This window comes from Anabrus simplex, chromosome 2 (assembly GCF_040414725.1).
Source record: "Anabrus simplex isolate iqAnaSimp1 chromosome 2, ASM4041472v1, whole genome shotgun sequence".
NCBI lineage: Eukaryota > Metazoa > Arthropoda > Insecta > Orthoptera > Tettigoniidae > Anabrus > Anabrus simplex.
In genome coordinates this window covers 237236006-237254601 of record NC_090266.1, presented here as the reverse complement: position 1 = coordinate 237254601, position 18596 = coordinate 237236006, and the positions used below count along the sequence as shown (strand labels likewise).

Genomic DNA, 18596 nt, shown 5'->3' with positions numbered 1-18596 from the left:
AAGATTCATCAATGAGAGAAAAAGGCATGTATAATTTCAGCTTCCTTTCGAAAATAATTCATTAAATCATTGGGGTGACTTACGGAACCATTCCGTATGCCACATTTTAGACTGAAAGCCAACATACGGAACTGTTCCACACAAAGTTATAAAAGTTGGTAGTTCAAGTTATTGGCAAGAGATGGGTCTTGCGGCACATACAGGCTATTCCTTGAAGTTCAAGGAATCTTCTAAATAACATGCACCTACTAAGTTTAGAGAATGCTGTGTAAAAAACAAAATGCGATCTGCCTGCACTTGTAGTAAACGAACATGGCTGGTGATGATGAAGATATCATGAAGTGACTAGAAAGTGATAATGACGACGATTTTTCATCAGGGACAAGTACGGGACGATTTCTCAGTTCCCGTCTCTCCAACGGATCAGAAAAAAACATACATCCAGGTTATGAAAAGTGTGCAATGCTCATAAATTAAGATCAGAGTTTGGGTGGTTATGTGAAAAATGTGGTGTGCCGCTTCATCTGGAAGGCTATTTCAAAAAATATCATACCGTGATTCACTACTGTAGACTGAAAAACAGTTACTAAACATATTGATCTCTGATGAATGCAGCTTTCTAAAAATGTAAGTTTTTAAACAAGTCTCATTAAAGGAATCTAATGCATAATTCTCAAAAATAAATAGAGATTTCTGTCCCTGCAGGTGGAACAATTATTCAGGTTCCAATGGGTTAAACCTATTGAAAGTCTGATTTAATTCTATTCACTACAATAATATTAGCTTTAATTCCTTTATGAATACCTATATTTACTTGATAGCCTAACGTAATATAACATACACTATCTGATCAAAAGTGTCTGGACATCCTTCTGTGCACTTAAGCTAGATATCCCCACCACTGACATCACAGCTACAAAATACTTACAGAATGGGTGTAACAAGGGAACTTTGTCACTTCATATGTGGAATTGCTATTGACCACATGAGAAAACACAGTTGGAGCTATTCCTGCCCTTCTTGTAGTTGCCTCAGTGGGAGGCAAGTGTGAAATGGAAAGACACAACAGAAACAAAATCATGGATATATTGACCAAGAGGGCCATCCATCCATCCATCCATCCATCCATCCATCCATCCATCCATCCATCCATCCATCCATCCATCCATCCATCCGTCCGTCCGTCCGTCCGTCCGTCCGTCCCTCCGTCCCTCCGTCCATCCATCCATCCATCCATCCATCCATCCATCCATCCATCCATCCATCCATCCATCCATCCATCCATCCATCCATCCATCCATCCATCCATCCATCCATCCATCCATCCATCCATCCATCCACTGACAGCTCAGAACATACCAGTTATTGGAATAATAACAGTAAGTTATTTATTAAATAGACCACCTAATCAATACAAAGTCTAGTCTTGGATGATTTACATAGATTTGTTAACTAATAGTGGTACATGTTTTGCCTTGTATGAAGGCATCATCAGCCATTGTCTTAACCTTAGATTGAAAACAAGCATCTAATTACCATGTAATAATGAAATGAATTTTAAAAATCTTGAAGAGATTTGAAGTAAAATAACATTTAAAATAACAATTATGGTTTTAAAACATACAATGTGATGAGTTACAATGGTGGAAGTATTAACAAAATTAACATTAGGAGGCTGCTATAATAAGTAAAATGTATAAAACAACAGACTGTTATACAACAAGGAGTAAGATTGCTATAAAAATAAAGTTGACTGTCCGGCGGTTACAATTAGACGATGGCGAAAAAGCGTATATATTCGAAATAAAGAAGAGAGAGTAAAAGTTGAAGGTTGGTCGAGAGATCCAAAATTAATCGTAATCAGGAAGATAAAAGACGAAGGTCAGAGGCATATGGTGAAGTTATAGAACACATTGAAGATATGAAGTTGTAGAATAGAAGTTGGAGAACAGTTTTAAATTGGATCTCTATGGACCATCTCAATTTGAAGCAATGCTCAAATGTTGCAAAAATGTGAGTTTGTTGATATTCTAGTTGAAAAGACATATAACAAAGGAATCATTTGACAATGACGAAGATAACTTGTAATGTTATGAGTTAGAAGTATTTGCAACAATATATACCTGATATAGAAAACTATTAATTAATAACAGAATAACATGTCTTTTTCTTGAAAGAACATCATCAGATTCTATCAAATCACAATGGTATCTTTGCTAATGATTTGATAGAATCTGATGATATTCTTTCCTGTGCACCAGGAGTTATGGACTGTTGCAAATACTTCTACACCCATTAGGATCATTAGGATCTAGAAGTCTCACTCCCAGTTTCCCACATACTCACTCCATAGTCTCATTTAAATCCCCAATCACCTTCCAGTCAGTATCCCTCCTACACAGTATTCTACTGATAACAATCTCCGCTTCTTTAAACTTCAGCCATGCTGCATTTACCAGATCCCACACATCCCCAACTATGTTGGTACTTATACCTGCTTGTTTTACGTTGTTAGTACCAACGTGAAACACTACCACCTTCTCCTTTCCCTCCTCCTTCTCTTCTACTTTCCTCAATATCTGCCTTAACCTAATTCCTGGATAACACTCTACCCTGGTACCCTTTCCTCCACACACTTTCCCGACATGTCTAACGATAGAATCCCCCATGACCAGAGCCTCAACCCTACTCACCTCATTTGATCCCCTCCCATCCTGGTCAGTCCTATCTTTCCTGACAGCTGCAGAAGCTACTTCCTCCTCCCTTTTCTCCAACCCATGACCCTGTTCCACCTGTCTTTTCCTGTCCACTACTCCACATTTCCCTTTCCTACCTTTTCCCTTTCTCCTACTTCCAAACTTCTCGGCAACAGTTCCCTGTTCCTGATCTTCCCTCGGTTGTTCTACCTGCAGTGACACATACCGATTTCTCACTGACAGCTGTCCTGAATTTTGATCCTGAATGGAGCCCTTAGCCTGCAATCTCCTTCCCCTTAAAACATTAGACCACCTGTCTTCCACAATGCCCCCATTTCCTTCCAATCCCTCTATTACACCTACTGTATCCTGTACATTGTTTGGAGGTCTACTTTCCTTCCTGTCCTCTGAGAGAATCCTAATTATCTCCCTCAAGCTCTCCAACTCCTCCTCCATACTCCTTAATGCCTGGCCACACCCACAGTTCCTTTACTTGCACTGCTTAGCCACTTTTTACTAAATAATGAAAAGAAAAGGAAAAATAAGATAACTTATTCTGTTCAAAATAAAAATGAAAGGAAAGAAATATTGTCTAGGTTAGTTCACAAAGAACACACAACAGTAGGCAGGAGACACAAGAACTGGGTTCAAGACTCAGGCACTTTCCAATAAACTGTTTTTCTGGTAAATGCTAAGTGCTGCACTCTGTGTTATAAAGAGCCCCATCACTTGTCTACAAATGACTAGAGACTCTTGATTTGGAGTGATTAACCACACTTTACAATGGGGAAGTCAGATGGTAAAGCTTGGGTGTGGCGAATGCCAGGCAAACAATAGACCCAGCATGTACAGTGTCCACAGTGATATTTAGTGAAGTGAGGTGACATTGTGGGGATATTTTTTATGGAAAGGAGTTAGTCCTCTCTTAATACTACAGAGCACATTAAAGACAGAAGGATATTTTTGATTAGCTATATGTATCTATGGTAGCAGACTAGTTTGGAAATGATCACCATGTGTCTCAGCATGATAATGCTCTCTGGCATTAGTAGGGGTCTGGTGGTGAGTGGTTTATGAACAATATGTTTCTGTGAATGGACTAGCCAGCTCACAACCTTGCCCTTAATTCTATTGAACACCTTCAGGATAAACTGAAACTGCAACTTCACTCCAAGTACTAACAACCCATATCACTAACAACTTTTGCTGCAACACTGCAGGAAGAATAGTCTGCCATTTCCTCAAAGATGTTTTGACACCTAGTAGATAGTCTCCACCACAAAGTTCAAGCTGTAATAAAAGGCAAGAGTGAGCCCACCCTGTAGTAATAGTCACTATCGGGCAATGTACCTGAGGAACAGTTAGGACAGTTTTCAGTAAGTGTCCAGTTACTTTTGATCAGGTAGTTTCAGATAATTGTGAATGCTTGTATTTTTTGTGTTATAGAAACCTAATAATTACTATTAATTTGAAACAATTGTGTACCAGCTGATATTATGGAAGTTGTTATAAATTCTTTGGTTGTTTCAGCTGTGATTTGCTGAAAATGCAGAGTACAGAACTGCATTCTACACCAACCGACAAATTTAAATTAAAGAAAGTGGAGCAATTAAAACACCTTGGCTCCCTCATATGCAGCAACAGTGAACAGTGACAGCCTTCCACTTCATGATGGGGAAGTCAGATGGTAAAGCTTGGGTGTGGATAAAATGATGCAAGGTGACTGGAGTCCTGTGTGATCATTGGTTGCCCCTATACCTGAAATCAAAGGTGCCCAGTTGCTCACTATTGATTGGAGGGCTGGCCAATGATAAGAAATCATGATCCATGTTCTGCATGCTATGAAAATGAGATTACTCCAATGGAGCCTTGGATTCACGCAATTTGACCACGCAAAAAATGATGATGTCCGACGATGACTAGGAGTAGATAAACTATACTATGGGAAGGTAGACTTAGATGGTACACACATGTCGTTCACAGCAAAGAGAGCTCTGTAATGAGAATAGCCTGCGTTTGGAACCTGAAGGCCAGTGACCATGTGGTCGAATGAAAAGATGGAGGATGGATTGCATAAAGGACAGTATGGTATATCTGAAAGCCAACCCAGAAGAAGCCTTGGATTGGTCAAAATAGAGAGAGATGTGCTGACAAGAGGACCCTGCTACTGTGTGGGTAAAATGCTGGGAAGATGATGATAATAGTAATTTATTTCTTAAAACACTTGCTAACTAACTTACTATTTATGAAAACATGAACAAAATGGCAACAATGGTCAATATCATCATTTTCTAAGGAGTGGAGAATGGAGAAATCTTGGTTTCTCCAGTACCGGGAAGTTTCAGTGTAATTCTATTTATTGTGGAGAGCAGAAAAAGAATCCATACCTATTGGTACACATATCACTTAAGAGCATTTTGAGTCATATGGCACTTTTTCCTATAATAAACACACCATTCACTTGACCACTTTGCAGATTTGAAAGAATATTTCATAAAATATTGTCCTCCAAATGATGACTATTATGAAACTGCTGCCCTGAGAGATATAACTGTTAACCCATTCCAGTCTGGGCCTTAATATCCGTAACAAACGTTCTGGACTGGGCATTTTTAAGGATATTTAAAACATCATATCTCTGTGCCTGTAGGAGATATTTGCATGATTCTTTTTTCTTTGTTTTTGTTTGAGCATCTAGTTTTGACAAACGCTGTTTGTATTATGTCAACTCTCACCTGAGATTTTAAAACTGTTTACATATTATACCATGTTTTGCGAATGGAAAAAAGGTCTGACGGATAACTAAGCAAGTACAGTTTTCTGAAGTACTGTTATATTTACCCTATTTTGCTAATATAAAATGTGCTTTGCAATTATAAAACAACAACAATAATGAGTAAGATATAAAAATAATGATTTTTCAGTAATAATAGTAATACCGGTAATTACAATCATGAAAATGGGAGCTCTTATGAAATTTTATTTTAACTGATAAATTTTGTTTAAAGTTACTCATTTGTAAAAATATTGTTCCATTTACCACAACAGACTTCTGAGAAGAGAAAATACAGTCTTCTAAACAGAAAACTTTACTAATATGTAGACAATCTTACGTATTGACGCAAATTTGACATACGCGAGAACATGCGCTAGGCCGTAAAACGAATTCCAATCATAATGAAATGTAAGAAGTTGTTTCGAATTCATATGTCAATAATATGTCTATTTGCACATAAACTTATAATATATCTGAAAATATCGAAAATATCACTTCCGTCAAGCACACGTTTGCCGCGAGAAGCCATGTCTTAGAGCTCACTGAGTGACAACATCTACTGATGCATGTTGATCGAAATTATCGTAAATTCTCTGACTTAGACATATAATACTGCCATCTGATTAAATACTCTCATAACTAATACATGAAGAAACACGATGTAACCACCAAAATACGTGCATAGCTCGTTCTCGATTTTTAGTGAATTGTCAAACCTTACTACGGGCTATGCCCGCAGCGCGGCCTGAACGTAATTTCGGCCATTAGACCGGAAAGAGTTAACAGATGTGTGAACACTGTCGTAACTACAAAGACGCTGTCAATTGTGTACCGTACACTGTTTTATTTACAAATTATATACACATTATACACACACTCTAATGAACTGCTATCTTGAAAAAAAAAAAACACTGCTACAAAGAAGAATAAGAAGACTGCCTCATTAGCATGTCAACCGATTACTAACACAACAACATCACAGCATGAGTTCACACACTTGACTAACGACTTTTACTTGAAACTCCCACTAACAACTCTACACCCTTTCTTTATATACCTTGCCTGGCCAGGCTTCTAGAAAAGTATGACACAACATGTTTTCTCGAATGTTCTCGGGTCGATAATAACCTATTTACAAATTAATAGAATATTCTATACAACTCTAGTGACAAAGATGTGTTGTTCTGGACTATTACCCTTTGTTGCACAACATTACATTGGATTTATACATCATATTTACAAGTGATAAGGAATTATATAGGCCTACTATTAATTACGTACATACGGCAGATGTATCGTGACATAACCTCACATGTTTTGTTACACAAGACAGATCATACAATACACAAATAATAAATGATACAACCACGATTTATACAAATAAAATCTGTACATAACCTCATAAATAATAATAATAATAATAATAATAACCGAGCTCAATATTTTCACTATTTACCCATGAGTTTAGAGAATTGTTTCCATGTTATACTAGTCCATTACACTTGCATCAACACTGTGGCATAAAAATTTACGGTTCAGAACATGGCGATAAAGTTTTAACTTCACAAATTAGGTCCCTATTCTGTCCATACCATTCTAGCGTTTTATAATTTTGCCAAGTTTGTTCTTTTCATCAAGTCAGCCAGGGATAATAAACTGCATGAAGATAAATTACCACAAAAATATGGAATCTGCAACTTCTGCCAGCAGTCAGGCATGGTCTATTTCTGTGTGTAATGCCCTTATTTGGATTACAGAAGCACTTAAACAAGCTCTACCAGGCACTGTACGATATTGCTCCATGATAAGCAAATTTCAAGTGTAACAACGGTAGAGAATAATTAGCCTCTGCTGACAGTTATGTGAATCTTGAGGAAACATTTGACCCAGCCAACTTTGGTAACATATGAGCCCAGGATTACACAACCACAGATGTTGATATTAAAACTGAAACTAACCTGAGAGATATTGATCAATTCATTGTTAATTATCAACAAAAAGTGAAGAAATACAGGAGCAAGAGTGGGATGATGAAGCTTAAGAAGAACATCACTTGGAAATGAACGATAAGACATATTGTGATGCCTAACAACACTGGTTCATTGGTTGTGTAACACCTGCATGGGCAGAAAACATGCTAACATTCCATGGGATAGTGCAAGATGTGAATGACCTGTAGCTTTGACAAGAAACAACAGGACACATCAGTTCTGTTCCATTATTCTATCATTGAAGCTTCTCAGCCATTTCTCCATTATCACACCTGTAATCCACACTAGCCACAGTCTACTACTGGCACTGTACAACATTTGAGAGATCTGACTAGGAAGGATTCATAGTTATTTCAAGTGATATGTGGAGCGAGAATGACAGCAGAGAGCCAGGCCTCCAAGCCCACTAATGTGCTGAGCACACTAGACAAATACTGGAAAAAGAGAATCAGTTTGCCTTTACAGTGAAAATAAAGTTTTGCTGGGGGAAACTGTGTTGTATGTATGAGTATTTGGTTCCTTCTTTGTGATGTATAGAGTAAAATTGAATGTTGTATGTATGTGAATAAGTGTTCATATTAATGCAATAAACCAACTTTAATGGACTTTATCACCTGTATCCTGCATCACTCATTCACAGGGTATGTAATTATGTTCTTACTCCTTCTAGTACGGCTACTTTGGGACCAGACCCTAGGTCGAAATTTAAAAAAAAAGGCTGGACTGATATGTAGCATAAGTACATAAATAAAATATCAGTTACCTATATGGTGAGTAGTATTAATGTGTCTTTACCAAGTGTACTCACCGTCTACTCAACACTATTGACATTTTATTCCCAATGAGAGATGGATAAACACTCATGGCTGAGAGGATTTGTCGTGCTGACCACACGACACCTCGTAATCTGCAGGCCTTCGGGCTGAACAGCGGTCGCTTGGTAAGCCAAGGCCCTTCAAGGGCTGTAGTGCTGTGGTTTTTTTTTTTTAGGATTTCATTTGTAAAATTACCTAATACTTTGCATAAAAACACATTCTGTTATAAATAAAAGGAACTCAAATAACAGTATAGTACTGTGACACAAACTCTGCAGTGTTCAGAAATTAAAAAGAAATTAAAAGGAATTTGTTCTCTTATTTGTGTTTTGGTGTCAACTGCTTATTTAGAAGCAAAATCATGCCACTTCATTACAAATATTACATCAGCTGCTGTTGCTTCTGTCTGCTTGCAATTGCAAAGCTGCATCTCCCTTAGCATGACTTATCTTTCCCTCTTCGTTTACTCTTCTTGTTCTTCTTCATCAAATTCTTCTACTGCTTTATCTTTTTTTTCCTGTCAAATAACAGCTTGCACAATTTTTTCGTCATATAATATTTCACTGTCAAGTTCTTGTTCACCATTAATTCAGTCCAGAACGTCTTGTTCTACAAGTTAGACAGTTCTGAGTTAGACAGTTGCTGTAGGTCATGTAACAGAGTTGCAGTGTCATCTTGTAGAGAAACCTGAAGATTAGGCTTGTCATCTGCTTTAGGGGTTTCTTCTTGACGTAATTCAACAATGTCTTATACATTTGGCTAGGCTTTTATCAAAGATTTTACAAATGTAGATGCTGGTATTTCATCATATGCCTTAGCAGCCATTTTAATCACATCTTTCATGTTGATTTTCTTCAAGGCCTCAATCAAATTTGTATTGCCTTCATTATCCAGCTTTACTAAAATCTCTGAAAGAAGTTTTGGTGGAATTTTCTCTTAAAACATTCAATGAACTTTTGGTCAATTGGCTTTGTATTGCTCTCATTATCCAGCTTTACTAAAATCTCTGAAAGGAGCTTTGGTGGTAATTCCTCTTAAAACATTCAACGAACCCTTGGTCCACTGGCTGTGCAACGCTTGTTACATTTGATGGCTGAAATAAGAGGTTAATACCACTCTCACCTTAGCATCTAAGTTGCTCTGGATGGGTGGGTGTATTGTCTAGCAATAGCAATGATTTAACTGGCGACTTCAAATTCGTCAAGTGGTGTTTCACCTTAGGAAGTAATTCACTTATAAACCAATCCTTAAACAGATAACAGCCCATCCAAGCTGAAATTTGTGACCTATGTAGCCAAAGTACATAAATAAAATATCAATTATATGGTAAGTAGTGTTAATGTGTCTTTACCAAGTGTACTCACTGGAAGGAATGTCATGTTCAAGTTCTTAAAAGCCCTTGGTTTTGCTGATTTTCCAATCACAAAAAGGGGCAGCTTATGGTTCCCTGAGACATATGATTATAACATAATCATAACTCTTTCTTTATTGGCCTTAAAATGTGGGGCTGAAATTTCCTGAGCACCAGCAAAATTTTCTGTTGGCAAAAGCTTGAATCTAGCTGTGTTTCCTTGATATTTTTTGTTGAAATTATATACTTGCTCTGGAGTAAGGTTTTCTTGGTTAATGATATCACCAAAATTTTTCCAAAAAAATTACTTGCTGCTGGGTTGTAAGCTGAAAGTTTTTCTCCATAAATGCCAAGGAGATGAATTCCATGATGTTTCTTGCAGTATGTAAGCCATCCATCATTAGATAAAAATGTCCCCTTGTTTTGAAGTTTTGAGTGTAGGATAATTACTTTTCCTTTTAAAATTTGACCACTTATTGGAGCACTTCTTTGCCACTTTTGCATGAAACAAACCCACAATGCTTCATCTACCAATTCAGTTTTAGCTTTTCTTAAGGCTTGAAATGTTGAAAGTACTTTTCCTGTTCCCACTTGAGTACAGAAACTCTCAATAGACTTTCTATTATGGCACCAATCATTAACTGTGATTTTCCCAACATTAAGAAGATTACAGATACTTTGTATTGATTCACCTTTATCAATATTTTCTAGGGTGTTTGGTCTTTGTTCCATACTAACATTTGTATTTTAACTTTTGACACTCATTACTGTGCAGTATTGAAAACACACAATAAATGCATGTACATTAATGAAACTATCAACCAATTGATGTACATGGAAACTAGAGAGACAAGTGGTGACTTGTGTCTGCCTGAGTAGGATGGGAGGTTGCGTGTCTCATGGACAGGTGCCGGCCGGACATTCTGGCGGCTGATCTAACCGAAGCCGAACTAGAGGTAGTCTACTGTACTTGAATTCTATGTTTAGAAACTGTTTTAAACCTGTTAACAATGGAACACATTTACGGTCCTGTAAAATTCCATTATGGGCAGGTTTGACTGTGCTTTTTACCAACTGATGAGCCCAACTCATGACACTGGGGTGAAACGCTTTCAACTAGGAATGAGTTGGCTGGAAAATTTATAATGTCCAATAATGGACCAACTATATTGTATTATTATTATTATTATTATTATTATTATTATTATTATTATTATTATTATTATTATTATTATTATTATTATTATTATTGTGACTCTTCTTTTTCTTCTTCTTCATTATTATTATTATTATTATTATTATTATTATTATTATTATTATTATTATTATTATTATTATTATTATTATTATTATTTCTCCCCTGTGAACCATGTGACTTTGCCATGGTGAGGAAGTTTGTGTATCCCAATGAAGCACACAGCTGAGCCATAGATGAAACCATATCGGATGGAAATCTCTTGAGAGACCGGATTATTATTATTATTATTATTATTATTATTATTATTATTATTATTATTATTATTATTATTATTATTATTATTATTATACCTCACCCGTGAACCATGTGACCTTTCCATGGTGGGAAGGCATGTGCGTCCCAATGAAGCAGATAGTCGATCCATAGGTGTAACAATATTGGATGGGTTTCTGTCAAGAGACCAGACTAATGAATGGTTCATCGAAATGGGATAGCAGCATTTCGGAAGTTGCTAGGGCGGCAGTCTGCGTGATTGATGGATATGGCCTTATAATAATTTTTAACATGGCATAGCTGTGTTGATTATGCTGCATGGCTGTAAGCAACGATGAAACTACAGCCGTAACTAACTCCAGAGGACATATACAGTACCTAGAATGATGTACTGATGACGGACTCCTTCCAGGTAAAATATTCTGGAGAAAAAATTGTCCCCCCATTCAGATCCCTGGGTGGGGACTACCTGGGAGGGGGCAGTCATCAGGAAGATGAATGCTGAAATTCTGTGAGTTAGAGCATGGAATTTTAGAGGTCTGAATCCTAGTGGTAGGATAGAGAATCTGAGAAGGGAAATGGATAGACTAAAATTAGATGCATTTGGTGCAAGTGAAGTATATCGGCAAAAAGAGCAGGATTTTGGTCAGTTAACTACAGACCTATCAACACAAATTCAAACAAGGGAAATGCAGGAATTGGTATAATAATGAATAAGAAAATAGAGCAGTGGGTGAGCTTTATGTCGCACCAACACAGATAGGTCTTATGGTAACAAAGAGATAGGAAAGGACTAGGAGTGGGAAGGAAGCAACTGTGGCCTTAATTGAGGTACAGGTCCAGTATTTGCTAGTGTGAAAATCAGGAAATCATGGAAAACTGTCTTCAGGGCTGCCAGCAGTGGGGTTGGAAACTCTGTTGAGTGTTCTCCACAATCCAAGGAGAAACAGGAAGAGTCACATGAGAGAAAGACATTTCACCCTTAGATCCCAGTGATTACATGATAAAACAATAGAACTGGTAAGGTATTAAGCGTCACAACATCAAAACTGCCTTTACAATTATGAAAAAAATATCCCAGCCATTACAGTCACCTAAAAGCTCTCAGAACCCTCTCTTCAGCACAGCTGTGTACCATATTTCTTGTTCGTGGGGGATAGTGTATATCAGTATCCAAAATGCAGCATTAACACCACGCTGACGGAACATAAGCATCATTGCCGTCTCATCCCACCAGAAAACTTGAGGTGCCAGAGCACGCTATCTATTTCCTAGATCATGAAGTAAAATTTGAGGAAACCATAATTCTGGCTACCACCGATCAGTGCCATTTTCATCTCTACCGAGAAGCCGCAGACATAATGAAACATGACAACAGTTCCAACAGAAAAGGAGAGGGCCTATAGATTAGCAATGTTTGGAGACAGTTACTCGCTGCCAAATGACAGAAGTTTGAATTCATTGGGACACAGTGCTCAGGACTTATTAGAGAGAGAGGAAAATAGTGGTGCTTCCACCTAGCCTTCAGATATTCTAAAAGTACAGGCAATACCTGCCAGTGTAATTTCTTTTTGACAAGGGCTATGGTAGTGTAAGTGAAACATTGACACTTTCAATATGTTTAAACAACCTAATATCTTGAAAAAACAACCCAAGCTTGTCTAATGACATCAGCCATGAAATCCTGCAGCAGTATAATACTGTGGGCGATTGCCCTTCCAGCTATTAGGCAGAGAAATACTGAATAATAAAAATAAAAATAAACTACATACAAACATACATCTGTATTCATTACAGACTGTCATGCCCATCAGCATTCAATCTGCAAGCCCATGCGAATAAATTATGCATGTTCACAATCCTGTATTAACAACTAGCTCTGTGGCCCCCTTTAGTTCCATATTTCTTACCATTAAATCGTTCAAAGCTGAGTCTAGCCTTCATCAGCTTGGTCTACCTCTACTTCTTTTAACTTCCATGGCTGAATCCATTATTCTCCTATGTAACCTATCCTTCTCCCTTCACCCTAAATGAAACTACCACTGATTTATTATTATTATTATTATTATTATTATTATTATTATTATTATTATTATTTAATGGGCCTATGTTTGTAACATCTCTTCAGGTAATATAAATTAATCGTTAATTTTAATTTTATGTAGGACTCCATTAGAGAAATGATTTAGATTTACTGGAGGATGATCACAGACTCCTTTCTTCATTGACAATTAAATACTAATTAAGGTAAGAAAATTGACAACTCTCAAATTAACATTAACTTAATGGCATATGGCCTCTGGTGAGGCCTGGTGCAGGTCTTTTGAGGAGATGACCATGGGTGAACTCTGCATTTTTGGCCACTGGCAAGGGAGGGGTAGGTACTAGGGAATTGCTGATCTTATGTACATTTTGCACACACGTTAAATGAGCCAAGAATAACACAATGGCCAAAATACTTATTTTGGAAATAAACTCATACAACCTATAGAAAGCATTAAATTTTGTATGTTTGAATTGGTGCGCTCGGCTATGCAGTACTGCACCACGTGCTGGGTTCACTCGTTGATAGGATGCCTGAAAATGACCTTTTACCGAAGTAATATCCAAGCAGGGAATGCTAAGGACAAACTTATAGATAACTGACTATGAAAGAAAGGCTGTTCAATATTGAAGAAGTGGTAAGCAGGGCCTACTTTCATTTTCATCGATGAAATAAAAGTTCCATCGTGTCAAAAGCAAAAAAAAAAAAAAGTTTTTGAGAAAAAGCATGTCATGAACCGTTGGGGCACACCACAACAAATTAAGGGCAATAGCACATACTGTCAGAAAAAATAAATTGATTTTGCCCATCAAAATAATGAAATTCAGCAGCGGGCTATGCAAGTTGCACATGATGAAAAATGCTCGGGTTTAAAGCATGCTAAACGTGGGTACATAACTTTAAGAAGCACAATGGTATTGTGTCGCAGAAAATAACTTGTGTAACGATGAAAAAGAAGACTAACAAAGAAGTAGAAACCATGGCAGCAGCAGAAATATTCGTAGAGTCCTACGGCCCCAACAATGTGTGTAACTGTAATCATTGTGGGTTCAGCCTGGAGATTATGGGAAGGACACTGACTTGAAAAGGGGAAAATCAGTTACGCCGCAGTGAAATCTCTGGTGTTCACCACACACATGGGGCCTTTATGCATCACTTCAAGGGAGTTGAAAGATTTGTTTCACAAGATGGTGAAAAAGAACATGTTTCCGCATAAAAATATTCATGTTGGTTGCAGAAAATCCAAGTGAAAAAATGGTTCAATGACATTTCAAGCAAAATATACTGTCCAGCAAAATTGCGTTCATTCTGGATTCCTTTCCTGGACATAAATCTATACAAAATGAAGATACCATACAGCTGATGATGATCCTTATTGGTGCCACAGCTTACTATCAACCACTAGATGAATATGGGTTTGGAGTAAGGAAAGGTTCTGTACATAGATTATCTGACACTGTCCGATTATTGAATTTGGATATTGTTTTTGTGCAGAGAAATGCCATCAAAATTGAATCGTTGACAAACCACCAACTGTTGTCTCCTTGTTTTTGTCTAATTTTATTATATTGGCTTTATTAACCCAAAAATCAATGCATTAAATAATTATTTCTCTTAATGCTGCTAAGTCATTTTTGCAACATGCTATGCAATTACTAATGGAATAAAAAAAGATCAGTGGCGTAGTCCCTTGACGGGTGAACCCAGCATGCGGTGCAGTACTGCATAACCCAGCATCCCAATTCAAACACATGAAATTTAATGCTTTCTGTAGGTCACATAAGTTAATTTCTGAAAGAAATGTTTTGGTCATTGTGTTAATTTTGGCTCATTTAACGTGTGTGCAAAATTTACATAAGATCCGTGATTCCCCGGTGTGCACTCTTCCTTTATGAGTCCTACCTAGAACAAAATCTAACATTTCCGTGACCCAGCAGGAATTGTATCAAATGCCCCTTGGACCAGAGGCAAGTATACTACCCAATTAGTCTTGGAGACCAACTCTGAAATTAGTAAGAGTAATATTGCTTTAACAGATAATAATAACCAAATGAAGTGAGTCCAAAAGCAAACCATTCACACATTACATTTTATACTTCAAAATATCACTGGAAAACCCAAGACTATACATACCTCTCCAAAATGGCCTTCTCCCAGCTTTTCCACAATATGCAATTGTTCTCGTGGAAATGGGCTCAACTGATCCTCATCCTCATCTTCATCTTCATCTTCGTCAGTCGCAGACGTTAATACTTTAGGATAAGCATCAAGGCCTCTGTAGGTGGAAGAGATACCAGTCCCTTGTGAACTGGTTAATGGTGGGACCAAAAGTGGGGGAGGTGAGAGTGGGGGTGGAGGTGGTAGAGGAGGTGCAGACTGAAAAAAGAGTTCAAAATTTAGAATCTTCTACTTCTAACAATTTATCATTAATGAATTAGTTGTTAATTTAAAAGAACATGATCAATTTTGAAAATATGCCTCTTAGATTAAAAAAAACTATAATTGATGAAAAACTATGTTTAATAAACATTGTAACATGAATTTTTATGCAAATTTTCCAGCATTTGTGAAGGAAATGCACAAATTTTCATGAACATAAGTTCTATGAATATTTCACAAAACTTTGAAATGAGAGTTCACTTCTGTTTGGAGAATGTGAAACACTCGGAAGCAAATGTCTGAAACTAACCAATATCAGAGGGCATGTAGAACAGCGGAATCATAATAAGTGATTTAAATTTCAGAGAGAAGGCATGTACGTAGGCCCAGCAGTGCCCTCCTGTGTGTGACCGGCCAGATCAGTGTCATGCAATGCTCAGGCGGTGCGGAGCTGTCTTACGAAGTGGAAACACATACCCAAGTGCCACTATGTCTCGCTGACATCACAGGGTGGAATATCAGCACGTGAGTGCGTTTGAACGGGGCAGAATGATTGGGTTCCGGGAGCTGAGTCCGCCGTTCATACAGGGCATGCTGCTTCAAAATTGAGGCATATGTGGAACTAATGGAGAGAAGAGGGCTGTACACAGCACCGACAGGGTTTTGAATGACACAATGTGATCACAGTGCAAGATGACCGCCATCTTGTCCGCTCGGCTGTAACGGACATAACAGCTTCGTCCGCAGTGTTGGCTCAATGTTGGAGCACTGCAATGGGTGTGGATATGTCTGCATTGATGGTTCGACACCACCTTCTGAGGGCTCGACTGGTAGCATGCATGGCATTGCGTCACCTTCCATTGACCAATGATCACCAACGCCGCAGACAGCAATGGCCACGTGAAAAGTGACACTGGCATGCTGAGTGGCAAAATGTAGTGTTTTCAAACAAGTCCCGCTTCAACTTGTCCTAGAGTTATGGTTGCATATGCGTTAGATGCTGCCATGGTGAATGCAATCGGCAGATTGTATTGTTGAGTGGCATAATGGACAAATACCAGGTGTGATGTTTTGGGGCGACATTGCCTATTACATGTGATCTCACCTCCTATGTCTTGAGAGCAATCTGAACAGCTACCGCTATATCAGGGAGGTTTTACAGCCCTCCTGCAGGCCATTCCACATCCCATATTCCAGCAGGACAACACCCGGCCGCATGTGGCAAGGAATGTGCAAGCCTTCTGAGAAGAACGACGGGTACCACTGCTTCCCTGGCCTGACCGTTTGCCTGACATGTCGCCCATCGAACAAGTCTGGAATATGGTCATTCGGCAACTTGTTCGTTAAGGCCCTCCTGCAGCCACTCTTCATGATATGTGGACGCGCCTACAAACCCCGTGGCAGAGTATTCCCCAGCAGCATATTCAGGCGCTCTTTGATTCCATGCCATATCTAGTGGCTCTGATTGCAGTGCATGTTGGCGCTATGCCGTACTGAAGTTCCACAGCCACCATGCATGTACAGGCCTGTAATTGCAATTATGCAAATACAGTGGAAGTGTAGAGTGTGTGGAAAATTGACCTAGTTACGGTGTTAGATAACAGAAGAGTTGTTATGCGGCTGAATGGGAACTGGTTTTCACGGTCACTGGAAATTATCCCGACTGTTGTAAATAGTAACTGGTAGGTTGTATTGACTCAGTTGTAATACCATGAATGAACGGAATATTATAGTCAAGGTCCGAACGGGCAGTAGCAGAAGACGACGGGAACCTGATTTCTACGCCAGGATGGAGAACCACGGACTGAACAAGTTCCAATTTGAAGGCATCACAGTTAATTTGGCTGGCTATAAGGATTGGGAGTGGGCTGATCGACAGCGGGCAAGCGAATCAACAAAAGATGAGTATTAGATTTGCAATGTCATAATGTATTTGTGCACGTGTTTTAATGTAGTCACAGGGATAGGTTTGTCTCTTTTCTTACAATTTAATTTCAGTAGGTTTAGCTGTTAGTTGGAATGACTATGTCCTACTTCAGTAAATGTAAGAAAGCTGATATATTTAAATGTAAATAACTGTTAAGTACATGTGGACCATTTGCATGAGGTCACAGCTTGCCTTTTCTTTTATTGAGATTTTATAGCTGAGTGGTTAACGTCATTCTTTTCAGAAGTCAGTTTCTTGCTTTTAGCCTTTTTTATTATTGATTTGTTTTCCTTTGATGTCTGAGATGCAGTGAATGCCTCGGGGCTTAAATTTAAAGGTAAAAGTATTTAAATTAAAGTCAGAAAGGACTAGTTTCATTAGATAATGGGATTTCAAAGTGTAAGAAAACATGCCATCACGTTTTCTCTGATTTATTGGATAATGTGTGGATGAGAAAATGTGTTGCTGGAGCTTGGATTCACGACCTTTGTTAGTGTATCCACATTGTTATTTGAATGTAAATATGGGTATGAATTTGTGATTAGTTCTTGATTTCCTTGATCGCAGTTTCGTATTCCAAGTTCTGAATATTAGAATCGGTTTTGTTTAAATCTTGCTATTATTATTATTATTATTATTATTATTATTAATGCAATTTTCTCGAGTTGAACAGGTGAGATATTTCAGTAGCTTTCAAATTTTCAGACATGATCTATGTCTCTGTGGCAATTTCTCAGTTTCTAGTTATTGTGCTATTACCGAATTGGCCATTTTATTTTAAAGCTTAAATTTATGACTGTGAGTGCTCTGGTATGTGACCAGTGCAGTGTTGTATTTTTTATTTTTTTTTATTTTTTTTTATTTTTTTAATTTTTTTTTTGAGCCAAGGTAAGACGATGTCATTTATATTTGTATTAGTTTGGGCAATTTTAGGACATGTGACATTTTTGATGTGATGATGAGTAAGGTAACATGTTCCTCATTCTAAAAGGCCTGCATATTCATGTTTGAATAACTTGCTTCGGGCAGACTTGTGAACAGCATGAGTTAAGGGTTGGAACCTGGATGTTTTTGGTATTTGCTGCAAATTTTGGGAGACTTAATCTCCACTTTTGAGTCATTCAGCAGTGTGGTAGGCGATGATGA

General features: G+C 37.9%; 1 protein-coding gene across 2 annotated transcripts in view; it reads right to left on the bottom strand.

The window, feature by feature from the left end:
• The window catches only part of Ddr (discoidin domain-containing receptor 2), a 2443951-nt gene that overhangs the window by 115295 nt on the left and 2310060 nt on the right, over positions 1-18596 (bottom strand). For both annotated transcript variants that reach the window (XM_067140519.2, XM_067140518.2), the window contains one exon: positions 15278-15520. In XM_067140519.2, coding sequence (XP_066996620.1) covers positions 15278-15520 — 243 coding nt within the window. The remainder of the gene's footprint in view (positions 1-15277; positions 15521-18596) is intronic.